The 11,010-nt window shown below is 43.0% G+C and overlaps 1 protein-coding gene and 1 long non-coding RNA gene across 5 annotated transcripts; one reads left to right on the forward strand and one right to left on the reverse strand.

The window, feature by feature from the left end:
* The first annotated feature begins 823 nt into the window (after positions 1-823).
* Positions 824-10,747, forward strand: LOC123137828 (plant cysteine oxidase 4). 4 transcript variants are annotated; one of them, XM_044557674.1, is made up of 8 exons: positions 824-1,022; positions 1,174-1,271; positions 2,501-2,635; positions 6,947-7,174; positions 8,450-8,613; positions 8,730-8,877; positions 9,831-10,031; positions 10,129-10,747. In XM_044557674.1, exons 4-8 carry the CDS (start codon positions 7,075-7,077, stop codon positions 10,251-10,253), a joined length of 738 nt encoding a protein of 245 aa, XP_044413609.1. In that variant the 5' UTR covers positions 824-1,022; positions 1,174-1,271; positions 2,501-2,635; positions 6,947-7,074; the 3' UTR covers positions 10,254-10,747. The 4 variants fall into 4 exon arrangements, with proteins under 4 accessions (XP_044413609.1, XP_044413606.1, XP_044413608.1 ...); XM_044557671.1 differs by lacking the exon at positions 2,501-2,635; XM_044557673.1 differs by lacking the exon at positions 2,501-2,635 and having other exon boundaries at positions 900-1,097.
* On the reverse strand, positions 4,072-5,302 carry LOC123137830 (uncharacterized). The gene is made up of 4 exons (XR_006468539.1): positions 5,251-5,302; positions 4,917-5,035; positions 4,750-4,822; positions 4,072-4,104 (listed from the first exon to the last, which is right to left on the reverse strand). It is a non-coding gene; the product is annotated as an uncharacterized lncRNA (long non-coding RNA).
* Positions 10,748-11,010: the final 263 nt, after the last annotated feature.

Genomic DNA, 11,010 nt, shown 5'->3' on the forward strand with positions numbered 1-11,010 from the left:
GACCAGGTCGACTTAGAGCAACCCATAGCCGCCGCGCGACCTGAGGGGGTCCCTCCTGGACGTGTGGAGTTTCGGGCCTACAAAAGCGTATGTGGGATTGCTTGCGTAACACATTTCCGGATGGGTCTCCTTCAACGCGAGTTGTGGTGCATCACCCCCGACGCCGATGATACACGGTGACGTGTTCGTGTGCAAACAAAGCCAAAGCTCAAGTCCAAACTAAAAATGGACTTAGAAATAGTGATGCAAAATGTATATACCAAGGAGCCCTCAGGAATGTTGATAGCTTGTATCGCCAACATGACGACGACGAACTTGTGACTAGGAGTCAGAATATTAGGACACCTTCCTTTTTATGTATACTTCTTTATCACTAGACACGAGTTCATCATCACATGCTAATAAGGAAGACACCCATATATGCTCGTCACACACACACGTAGACACCACATCCGCCCCTCCTGAGCTTATTGGAAGGACCACTACCACCATCGAATAGAGCCGAAGCATCAACGACCATATACTCCCAACAATCCGCCAGATTCGATGAAAGATAGGTCCCTGAGGGACTATCGTCTCAGTTTCTTGGAGGTGCTCGTATGGATTAGGTATGCGTGCGTGCGTTACATGTACATGCTTATAAAACGTTTATATTTGCACTGTGTTTCAAAAAATAATATCAAATGATACTTGATTTACATTAATAACAATGTTTTTTTGGGGACAATAATAGTGGTTGTATTCTGTACATTTTATTTTGAAAAGAATGATGCGTCATTTGATCAAAATTTGCTCAGGCAAGCCCCGCAGAAAACTGCCGGAGGAGACAACCAGCCTCGCGAGCGTCGCTCGGTCGCGCGTGTCCCTCCCTCGCCTCCCGGAGGTCCCATCTCTCCCTCCTTCTCTCTCTCCTTCCCTCCCCCTCCCCGTAACCCTATCTTCCTCACCAGTCACCCCCTTCCCTCTCGCCCTCCTGGCGGCGGCGTCGGCGGCGCGTGTCTGACTGGGAGCTTTAGCGGCAGGTCGGCCGTGCCCTCTCCCTCCCTCACCTCTCTGCTATCTGCAGCGGGCGGTGGCGGCGGGAAACGGCGAGTGGCGTCGGTTGCTGACATGCTCCTCCTCCCCCTCTCTCCTTCTCTGTCCTCTGACCCCCGCTCCCCGTCGTCTTTGCAGCTCGCGCGGCCGTCGATTTGGACGACACCGGCGACCAGGACCTCACCGGCAGCAGCGCATCTTATCCAAGTTTGCAGATTTCCCCTACAAAGGCCGAGGTACAAACCCTAGACCTCAAGATCTGATTCGATATTGTATTGGTGATTTTCCCTTCCCAAATCCTCCCAGCTAGGTGACCATCCATTCGAAAATGGTATGCTGCGGCAGTTGGCCCGTGTATTGACCTGGTTTTGGTACTTGTATTGGTGGCCTTAATTTTTTTGGATATCATGTGTATGGTACTTTATTGCTCGCTACCATCTGTGGACATAAATCTGCTTGTAGTGTTTATTGTATTGTATGGCGTGTCATGTTGAAGTTACATTTTCTTGTTTTGATCAAAGTCTGCCTGTAGTGCTTATTGAATTACATTGTGTGCCATGTTGAAGTTATATTTTTCTTGTTCTGATTTTGGATTTAGATGGACAATAATACAAATATGCTAATTTATGGGGCAGTTGCATATATGCTATTACGTACTCCCTCCATTTCAATGAATAAGGCGCGCATGCTTTCCAAAATCCAACTTCGAAAATAAATTATATCAATAACGTATATTTTTGTGACTTAAATACTATACCACTGAAAACTTCTTTTCAATACGAATTGAATGGTATAATTCTTACCACATGTAATCAACGTTTGGTTGGTCTAATTTATGGTCAAAGTTGAATTTTGGGGTGCATGTTCTCCTATTCATTGGTATGGAGGGAGTATGGGCTACTAGGTGAGAAGGATAGGATGGAGTACCTAGACAATAGAATGATACTCCCTCCATTCCAAAATATAGTGCGCCCGCGCTTCCCGAGGTCCAACTTTGACCATAAATTTAACCAACGAGGCCGACTGCGGCGGGAGAAAAAATTATATAATTGAAAACTTCTTTTGAATACGAATTCACTGGTATAACTTTTGCTCCCGCCGCAGTCGGTCTTGTTGGTTAAATTTATGGTCAAAGTTGAAGCACGGGAATAGAGGAAGCACTATATTTTGGAACGGAGGGAGTATAATTTGTGTGAACATGCTTAGGCTTGGTAGAGCACCTTTCTTACGATTTATAAACTTGTGAATTGCTCAAAGACACGATACATATGTTGTTGAGCAGCAAGTAGCCATGTTTCTTTTATTGCTGTTGGACACAACCTTAGGAATAGATTAATTGTGACAGAGAACCTTTCTTGTGCTTGGGGAATATGATACATATGTGTGTTGAGCAGCTAGTAGCTATGTTTTTTTAACATTTTTGGGCACAACCTTAGGAATAGATTAATTGCCACAAATTTGTTAGGTCCACTGAAGTTGGTAGCCGTGATTTTCAAAAAGTCCTCCGTGCTATTGGCATGCTATGAGATGATCTTACAAAGCCTTCATTGGAGACCCCAACCAAAATAGAAGTGTACCACAAGTGGGATCCATACTTAAGGTATGAGATTGAGCGACACCACTTATTTTTCTGTAGGTACGGTTTTTTAGATCATTTTTTTTGGTTTTATTTATCACCAATCAGGACTGTGTTGGACCTATTGATGGTACGCGGGTAACAAGCTTCATAGCTTATGGTAGGGGCCTTAGGCCATCTACAATGCCGGCTGCTTATGGAGGCCCTTGCATGGAAAAAATAAAGATTGTAAAATAGAAAAAACACCTAAGCGCCCTGGCTTGCAACGGCAGGCACTAATTCTGTAGAGTAAAATAAACAATCAGGCGTTTTGAGCGGGCAGAAAAACGGACAAGCACCGACACATCATCTTGTGCTGACGCCTTGGATAACACCAGGATTCAGCGGACTAATTGGCCTGGAATCTAACCCTGGCAGTTGTCCTAAGCGCCCACCTTGGTCGTGCCCTTAATCCACTTGCTCTTGTATTCTCCTCTACGATTGTATGCAAAACACATGTGATTACAGGTGATATTTTGCTTGTGCCATTGACTGGGGTACTTTGTTAGCATTTCGCATAGCTATCTGCATTCCTGTTTCCAGGGTGAAAGTGCTGTTAAACATAATCATCATACTGTTGTTACCTTTTCTAAATGTGGTTGGGCACCTATTATGTGTTGTGAGCATATTTGAACATGATCTTGTGCTTCTTCGGGTGTTTTACTTCAAACTAGTAAACGTGCACGTGCAACGCAGGTCTTCATCTAGATATAAAATTATACTCTCTTCGTTTTTAAATGTAAGTATTTTTAGAGATTTCAATTTGGATTATATACAAAGCAAAATGAGTGAATCTATACTTTAATATATACACCCGTATGTAGTCCTTACTGAAATCTCTAAAAAGATTATATTTAGAATGGAGGAAGTATTTTTTAAAATATGTAATAATACTGATTCTTCATCAAAACATAATTGTAACAACCTCTATTTCAACCGGCGGCCGATCTACAATTACCAATGAGTTTTATTTTCTACATGGACCCTCAACACTCGTTTTGTTTCTTGCCATCTGCGCTGCTACCGGCAGCTACCGCCTCCGATGTTTCTGGCTGCTAGCTCCTCCACTTATCCTGAACCTTGCTGCTCCCGGTAGCTATGCCGCTGCCTCTCGTGCCCATCCCAGTAACCCCATCCGCTGTTGTAGGCTACCGCCTACATTGTTGCTCCTGTCCCTGCTTCCGGTGCTACTGCCGGCTGCCGGCTTCCCAGGTAGCCGTAATGTTGGCGATGTCGGCACTTGTGGCAGTTGACACACACACAACGTGATATAGATATAGGTTTTGTTCCCTTCGTCATCGGCGCCTGAACCTGAAGCTTGAAGCAACAGTGTGTTGGATAGAGAACCTAAACTTTGCTGAATCTATAGCATGAATGTGATGCAACCTTGACAGTAGCTGCATTGCTTGCTTGATGTTCTAATTAGCTGATGCATTGCTTGTTGTTCCAATTGGCTGTAGCAATGATGACATACATGAGTAGATAATCAGGTGTATGTTAGCTGCAATGGTTTCAAGTTGGCCAAGTTTAATGACATTTGCAGCACTGGTAGCTCTGTTTCCACACGAATACATGCAAAATGTACAAGCAAGCAACAGTTGACAATATTTACTTAAATACCAGAGCTTGTTGAACAGAGACACCACACTGCAGGATCACCACTATCTTAGCAAGAACTTACACATACTTTATTGAAACACACATGCCACTTGAAGATAAAAATGTTAAATATTCCGGTGAAGCCAAACTAAAGAAAATTAAAATGATATCTTCATTATGTAAACTCTTAGCATGACTATAATGCTGAAGTGATTGAATATTACCCATTCTATTAAAGAGACCTACCAATTTATCTACACCCTCCGTTCCTAAATACAAGTCTTTCTAAAGATTTCAATACAAACTATATACGGATGTATATGGACATATTTTAGAGTGTAGATTCACTCATTTTGCTCCGTATGTAGTCTCTTATTTAAATCTCTAAAAAGACTTATATTTAGGAATGGAGGGAGTATTCATGAAGTAATTATTCACTGATGGCCGGTATCCTTTAGGAACGGGGATGGCATAGGCAAGAATTGGTGATATATAATTACCAGAATTTCTAGTGTTCGTTAGGTCCTGAAATGGTGTCCGGATCCCATTACGTTGAGAGGATGCCATATTCAACTGTGAATCAACATTGGACAGGAAACATCAACTTTCAAAGACATTAATAAGCAATGGTAAGATTCTCTCAAATCCATTGGCCTGAATATTTTACCTGAATTTTGTGGGGGAATATGAATGCTCTGCACACTTCTTGAATCTTTTGCTCGTAAAATATCCACATCACTTGCTCCTCTTTGCAGGATAGAGGCTTCAGATTCGAGCTCCCAACAACTGAATCCAAAACAGTCGCTTAACACTATTACACATCTAAATGCGAGTAGTCTAACAAACTCCTCGAAAACTTACAATGACCATTGGCCAACAAGGAAAATAAGCAACAACTATGAAAGAACAAAATTCTGAACTGAAATTAGCAGATAGACATTCGATGCTCATGGCTACTCAGAAAAACATATAGGCAGCAAAAACCATCCAATGGTGTGTACCATGATCAGGCACATGTTCTGGGTTCGGTATCGAGCCATCAACAGGGTCCAACTTCAATCTCCTCGTCCCATACTTCAGAAAGAAAATGAAGGAAACAAACAATGAGCAGCCACAATGTAAGCTAAGCAAGTGAAGGAAGGGAATGGCATCGGGAGAACCCAACCTAAGAGAGAGTCTTTGCTGAACGCCTGTTCACCGCCATCCACTTAGGCACCTGCAAAGCAAAATCATCGGCATCAGTAGGATGTCCAGAGCATGCTATAGTATAGCCGTCCCAAACTTTTCTATGATTTCGAAACGGAAGCATCGACTTTTGACTCATCGATTAATCCTGAGATATAGAAACTAAGAAATAGCAAAGGGCAATGCTTTGGTCAAGAGAATTAGGCAAGACTAATCACCGTACTGCACCAAAGTAGCAGTCGTGTGTGGTGTTCAGTACAAGTGTATATGGGGAGTTTGATTTCCATCAAGTAGCAGGCCAATAAAATGCCAAGATAATTAGCAGAATTCAAGAGGAGATGGAGAACTTGGTGGCCGCCTCGCCGGATGCCTTCTCCGCAGCTTGACACCGTGCCGCTGACGCCAGTGTGTGCACGCGCTCCTCACCTCATCGCCTTACGGTTCCATTCAATGCGTGATGCATCGTCTTACTGCAACGACATGTGGCCGCTGAAAGCCTGAAACTAATCACATACACGCGTGCATACAAACCAGATCAAAGATCAGGTGTTACCGGCAAGCTCCTGCGACCTGTTCGATCAAGATTGGCGGCTCAAGACTACTGATGCACATGAAGCTTATAGACAGACATTGGGTACAGAGCAGCACGACCACGGAGGCCTATGTGGGAGGCGCAAGAAGGTGATGCGCCCCGGTGGTACTGCCGTCTAGATCAAGGGCGTCAGGGCGTGTACGGCCTCGGAGCGGAGGAGACAAAGCTGGGGCTATGCAGATGGATGAGGGTATGGACGCGGCCGACGGCGGTCTTGCGGTGTCCCACCGGCGGCGGCGTGGGAGCGCGCCTCGCCGCGTCGCCCGGCCGTGCAGCGAGGAGATGAGGCGGCGGTGGCTTGGCGGTTGGGAGGCACATGGGTGAGGCGGAGAAGAGGCAGGGGGAGGTTACGACATCGGCTGCGGCTGCGGCTGCGGGAGGCGGCTCCGCGCGCCGCAGGGCGGATCCTGTGGCTAATGGCGGCGCAAGGCTGCGGGAGGAACGGCGGGGCGGCGAACGGCGCGGGAGGAGGGGGGGAGGAGGGGGGGAGAGACGTGCGAGGAGGAGGAGGGGGCGAGAGAGATCGTGCGGGGAGGAGGGGAGAGGTCGTGCGGTCGTGTGCGGGCAGCGAGTTTTGTTTCTTTCTGAACGGCTGGGTAGATTAGGGATGGGTTTGGCGTGGTTTACAGTGTTATACACAGAAGAATTAAGGGCCATTGGATTTTGATGATGGATGGGTGGGATTGTTTGGATCTGCCCCTCTCTTTCTTTTATAGTGGTAGTAGATTAAGGGTTTACACTCTGATTCAGTTTCTTACTGGATACACGCAAATTTTCCTCATCCGACTATCAGCTAGTTGACGATAACCTATGTAATAGGCGTCTTGTTACCATACATTTTTTCAGTCTTTCACATGTATTTCTTTGATGTGACTACTGATGCATAATGCCACAAATATAAACTGCTGTTATTTTGGTAGGTGGGACACTCTGCTCCATCATCACAACCCTGTGGATCAATTGCCACCAGTCTTTGGGTTGCAAAATCTGGACAGAGCCTTCTGAAGTTTGACAGTCATATCTTCTCAACTGTACATTGCCGTGCAAGATGCCAAAAATAAAGAACCTGTCTGATGCATGTAAAGTATCATTTTCTCCAGATGGACCTATATCTGAAGAAGCACTCGAGAGAGTTCGTGCGCTGTTAGGTGAGTCAAACTTTACACTATTTTGAATAATCTGGAGTAATTTACCTGGAGATTGCTATGGTACAGGGTACATACATCATCTGGTTGCAGAGTCTTGTAAATCCTTCCTCTCCTAACATTTCTCACTCAGCATTCTCACATAAATTGCAAAATTACATGCACATGTACCATAGTCATCGTCTTCTGCTTTTTATCTAATGTCCTTCATCCTATCAGATCATGCATTAGCCTTACTATACTGCTTTTATCAGTAACTGGATGTTACTGAATCAAGCTGAGCTACTTGTTGTTATATGATAGAAAGTTTTAGCAGTAATCATATTGCCAAGTTAGTTTTTTTAATGCATGATACCAACAGCGCATAAAAGATATGAACACAATGGATTCGAGAGCAACTTATAAGTTGCCTGAAGGTGGTGGCTTCCTTTTTAGCTGTGCCTCATCCTTGATTCGTATCATTGCACAAACCATTAATCTTCCGTATAATGTTTTTTATTGAAACAATTCCATGCCTTCTATTTTAAAAAATGTGCCAAGAGTTTTGAAAAATTCATCAGCTACATTTCCTGGTAAACAATCCGAACTTACCGATCAATAAGACAAGAACATTTATTTGTGTCGTAATATTTTCATGTAAGGAGTTTGTTAATTGTCTTAGTTGTCAGTGCTCGTGAAGAGGTATGACCAACAGTGAACTACATGTGCTACTCTAATTGCATGGCAAAAGCAGTATTTTTATTTGGAATGGTATAAATGTCCACTTCCAACCCATAACTTGGGCTCCACTTTTAAACACTAAACTTACTGTTGAAATTGTAACCTCCAACTATTTAAACGATCCAGTTTTCACCTTAAAGTGATTGGATTAGTGGTTTGGGTGACATGGATTACGTGTCTGTCATGTTTAAACATGGCCATGACTAGCAACCCCACAGAAACAAACAATCAAGAAACTCATCATTTGGACAGAGAACTTCAATTAAACTTCTTGAAATGGATCCAAAGTTGGTAAATAGGTACTTCGATGGCATGGCAAAGATGTGGCAGTAACGTTAACAAGATATTATTATTTTCTTAGCTGCTTTGGCCATCTTCATGTTCGATATGAACTTGTGATGTGCTATACTGCTTCTAGAATTTGTTCCATTGCTAATGTAGGGTAAAAACTTGCTTTTCATCTCAACCGCCAAAAAAAACTTGCTTTTCATCTGATTCAGCGAAACCAGAGCAATGAGTATTGGCAGACTCATAATTGATTCTATTTTGTATTCCCAGATGAGATCAGACCTTTAGATCTTGGTTTAGATAACGAAGCACAAATTGCACGTACTTGGAATAGTTCTACGCGTCAACAGAATGGGAGGCGAGGACGCGGTGGGCCTAATCAGTACGCGCCCACAATCAAATATCTGCACATTCATGAATGCGAAAGTTTCTCTGTAAGATCTCTTGCACGTCATCTAAGCATTATCTTAATTAATAAGCTTTGCATTTTCAATGAATAGATGAAGTGCCTCCTTTCTTATAACTTTGATTTTCATAATTTATTATGCAGATGGGTATATTTTGTATGCCACCGTCATCAGTTATTCCACTTCACAATCATCCAGGAATGACTGTGCTGAGCAAGCTTCTTTATGGCAAGCTGCACGCCGAATCGTATGATTGGATTGATGTAGCTGATCCAACTGACCCATTAAAGCGTAAGTTCTGCCATTCGAAAATCTTCTACACAACAATAGTTGGCCATGGCCGTGGTCCTCCAATTGGTTAATTTGTTTGTGCATGATATCCAGTATGCAACTCATGACTGATCTAGTTCTTTTTCCCCTTGCTTAATAAATGGAAATGCAAATTACTATGCAAAACAAATGTGGAATGCGTTTTATGCAAAAAGATAATTTTATTGGACATTTCCTTTCATCAAATGAACATGTCATGCAATTTTTCGGTACATTTCTTATCATGAAATCCACACAGTATGCAATGACCTGTGATGATCTGTGGTGTATGTTGGGGACCTTGCAACAATAGTTATTTGAAAGCATCTTTTTTAGATGTAGCAGCAAAATTGCTGGAATGTAAATATGGCCCTAATTAGATGCTACAGAACAGCAACCTTGTTTGTGCTCTTACCTTTTATTCTCATAAGTAAATTGGGCCATTTTCACTGTTAAATGTCCTAGACAAAGGCTTTTGCCCCCACTCAGAGATCTGCTGATGTTTCGCTCTTCAAATTCTACTGATGTTGTCAATTACCAGAACTCTATCTGTGATGCCAAATTTTGTGTCATGCCATCTGTTTCCACACCCTACTTTGTGTCTCAATTATGCAGTATGGCATAACTTGCCTATTGTGGCACAGAAAGTTGCTGAGTAGTGGCTGGATACTGATGACATTCTTAATCGCAATTTGTTAATGCTAGCAAACACCTCAAAAGTAATGCCAGATAGTTAATTGTCATGCATTTAATAAATTGCTGTATCTCCTGCTATCTAATTTTGATGAGCTCAAAGAATGTCTATGCTTAGAAACTAGTCTTATGGATCATTTATTAATCATGCAAATGATCCTAGTTTAAATCATTTTGTTGGTTGTGTCAAATTTGTGTGCCGACTAATAAGATCATGTAGCCTATTACTCCCTTGGGTGCAGCAAGACCAGCAAGGTGTGTGAGAGACCGTGAAATGACTGCGCCAGAGACGACCATTCTTTATCCTGATAGGGGTGGTAACATCCATACTTTCAGAGCCATCACACCTTGTGCGCTCTTTGACGTCCTTTCTCCACCATATTCTGCTGAGAATGGGAGAGACTGTTCATACTTCCAGAAGTCTTCAGTCAAGGAGCCATCTGGTAATATACAGCTCTTGACATTTGATTATTGTTTTTAATCTATTTTATGTTATGCCAGTTTTGAGTTGTTTTAACATTTTCTGCTACAATTTACCAGTTGTTTTGCCGAGTGATATAGATAGCTCAGAGGTAGTCTGGTTGGAGGAATTGGAGGACCATCAGCCTCCGGAGGGCTTTGTTGTTGCTAGAGGTTTGTATAAAGGCCCTGTGATAAGGAGATAGTTAGGTTTTTATACCACTTTTGCCAATGGATTGAGGATGCAGAGGGCTCCTAGTATCAGCTGTATGTGGCTTAGTAGAGCAAGTATCATCCAGGCAACCTGCAAGCAGCCTGCGGTTTACGTTGTACACACACGACCTGATGTGGATGAATGAAGAGCGTTTGAGATCATTTTCATCGTGCCTTGCTCTGTACTGGAGCAATGCTGCTGGTCTGTGATGTACCCACGTGGCTCTTTTATCAGATGGAGGCCTTGGAGTATATACTTCTTTTGAGAAGAGGAGAGTTCTTGCCACGCTGTATTAGGTAGAACAAGTGGCATGGGCTTCTCACCTAATGATTGTTTCAGAAAAAAAGATTTGGTGTGGTGAACCGATTATTCCGTGTCATTATGTAAACAATCGCATAAACATTCTTTGGGATAAAACTGTCTTTGCAAAAACTGACAATGCGGTGTATGCTGTTAAGAGTCTAGTAACCATTCCTTTCCCTTCCAGTGAAGTCTGTCTGTCATTTTTCAACATTATGATTGTTTTGCATAAATTTCTTGTGTCTTTTCACTAGTCACTCAGTACTCTATTAGAACATATGTGCAGGGAATTTTTTACCTCTTAAATATGTCAAGAGGCTTCTAAATACTTGGCCAATCTTTTGGGGATACATGTTGGTCATGATACTCAGCACCAAGGGCACCCCAGCGCATATAATGGAAGCCACTCTGAGTCTCTCACCATGCCGCGACGAGCCGCGCTTTGTATT

This window comes from Triticum aestivum, chromosome 6B (assembly GCF_018294505.1).
Source record: "Triticum aestivum cultivar Chinese Spring chromosome 6B, IWGSC CS RefSeq v2.1, whole genome shotgun sequence".
NCBI lineage: Eukaryota > Viridiplantae > Streptophyta > Magnoliopsida > Poales > Poaceae > Triticum > Triticum aestivum.

What these genes read in the sequence shown, in the direction of transcription:
- LOC123137828 (XM_044557674.1), top strand. Translation starts at nt 7,075, where the DNA reads ATGCCAAAAATAAAGAACCTGTCTGATGCATGTAAAGTATCATTTTCT. An exon ending in GAGAGTTCGTGCGCTGTTAG is followed by an intron (nt 7,175 to 8,449) that starts GTGAGTCAAACT and finishes TTGTATTCCCAG; the next exon opens with ATGAGATCAGACCTTTAGAT. An exon ending in ATGAATGCGAAAGTTTCTCT is followed by an intron (nt 8,614 to 8,729) that starts GTAAGATCTCTT and finishes TTTATTATGCAG; the next exon opens with ATGGGTATATTTTGTATGCC.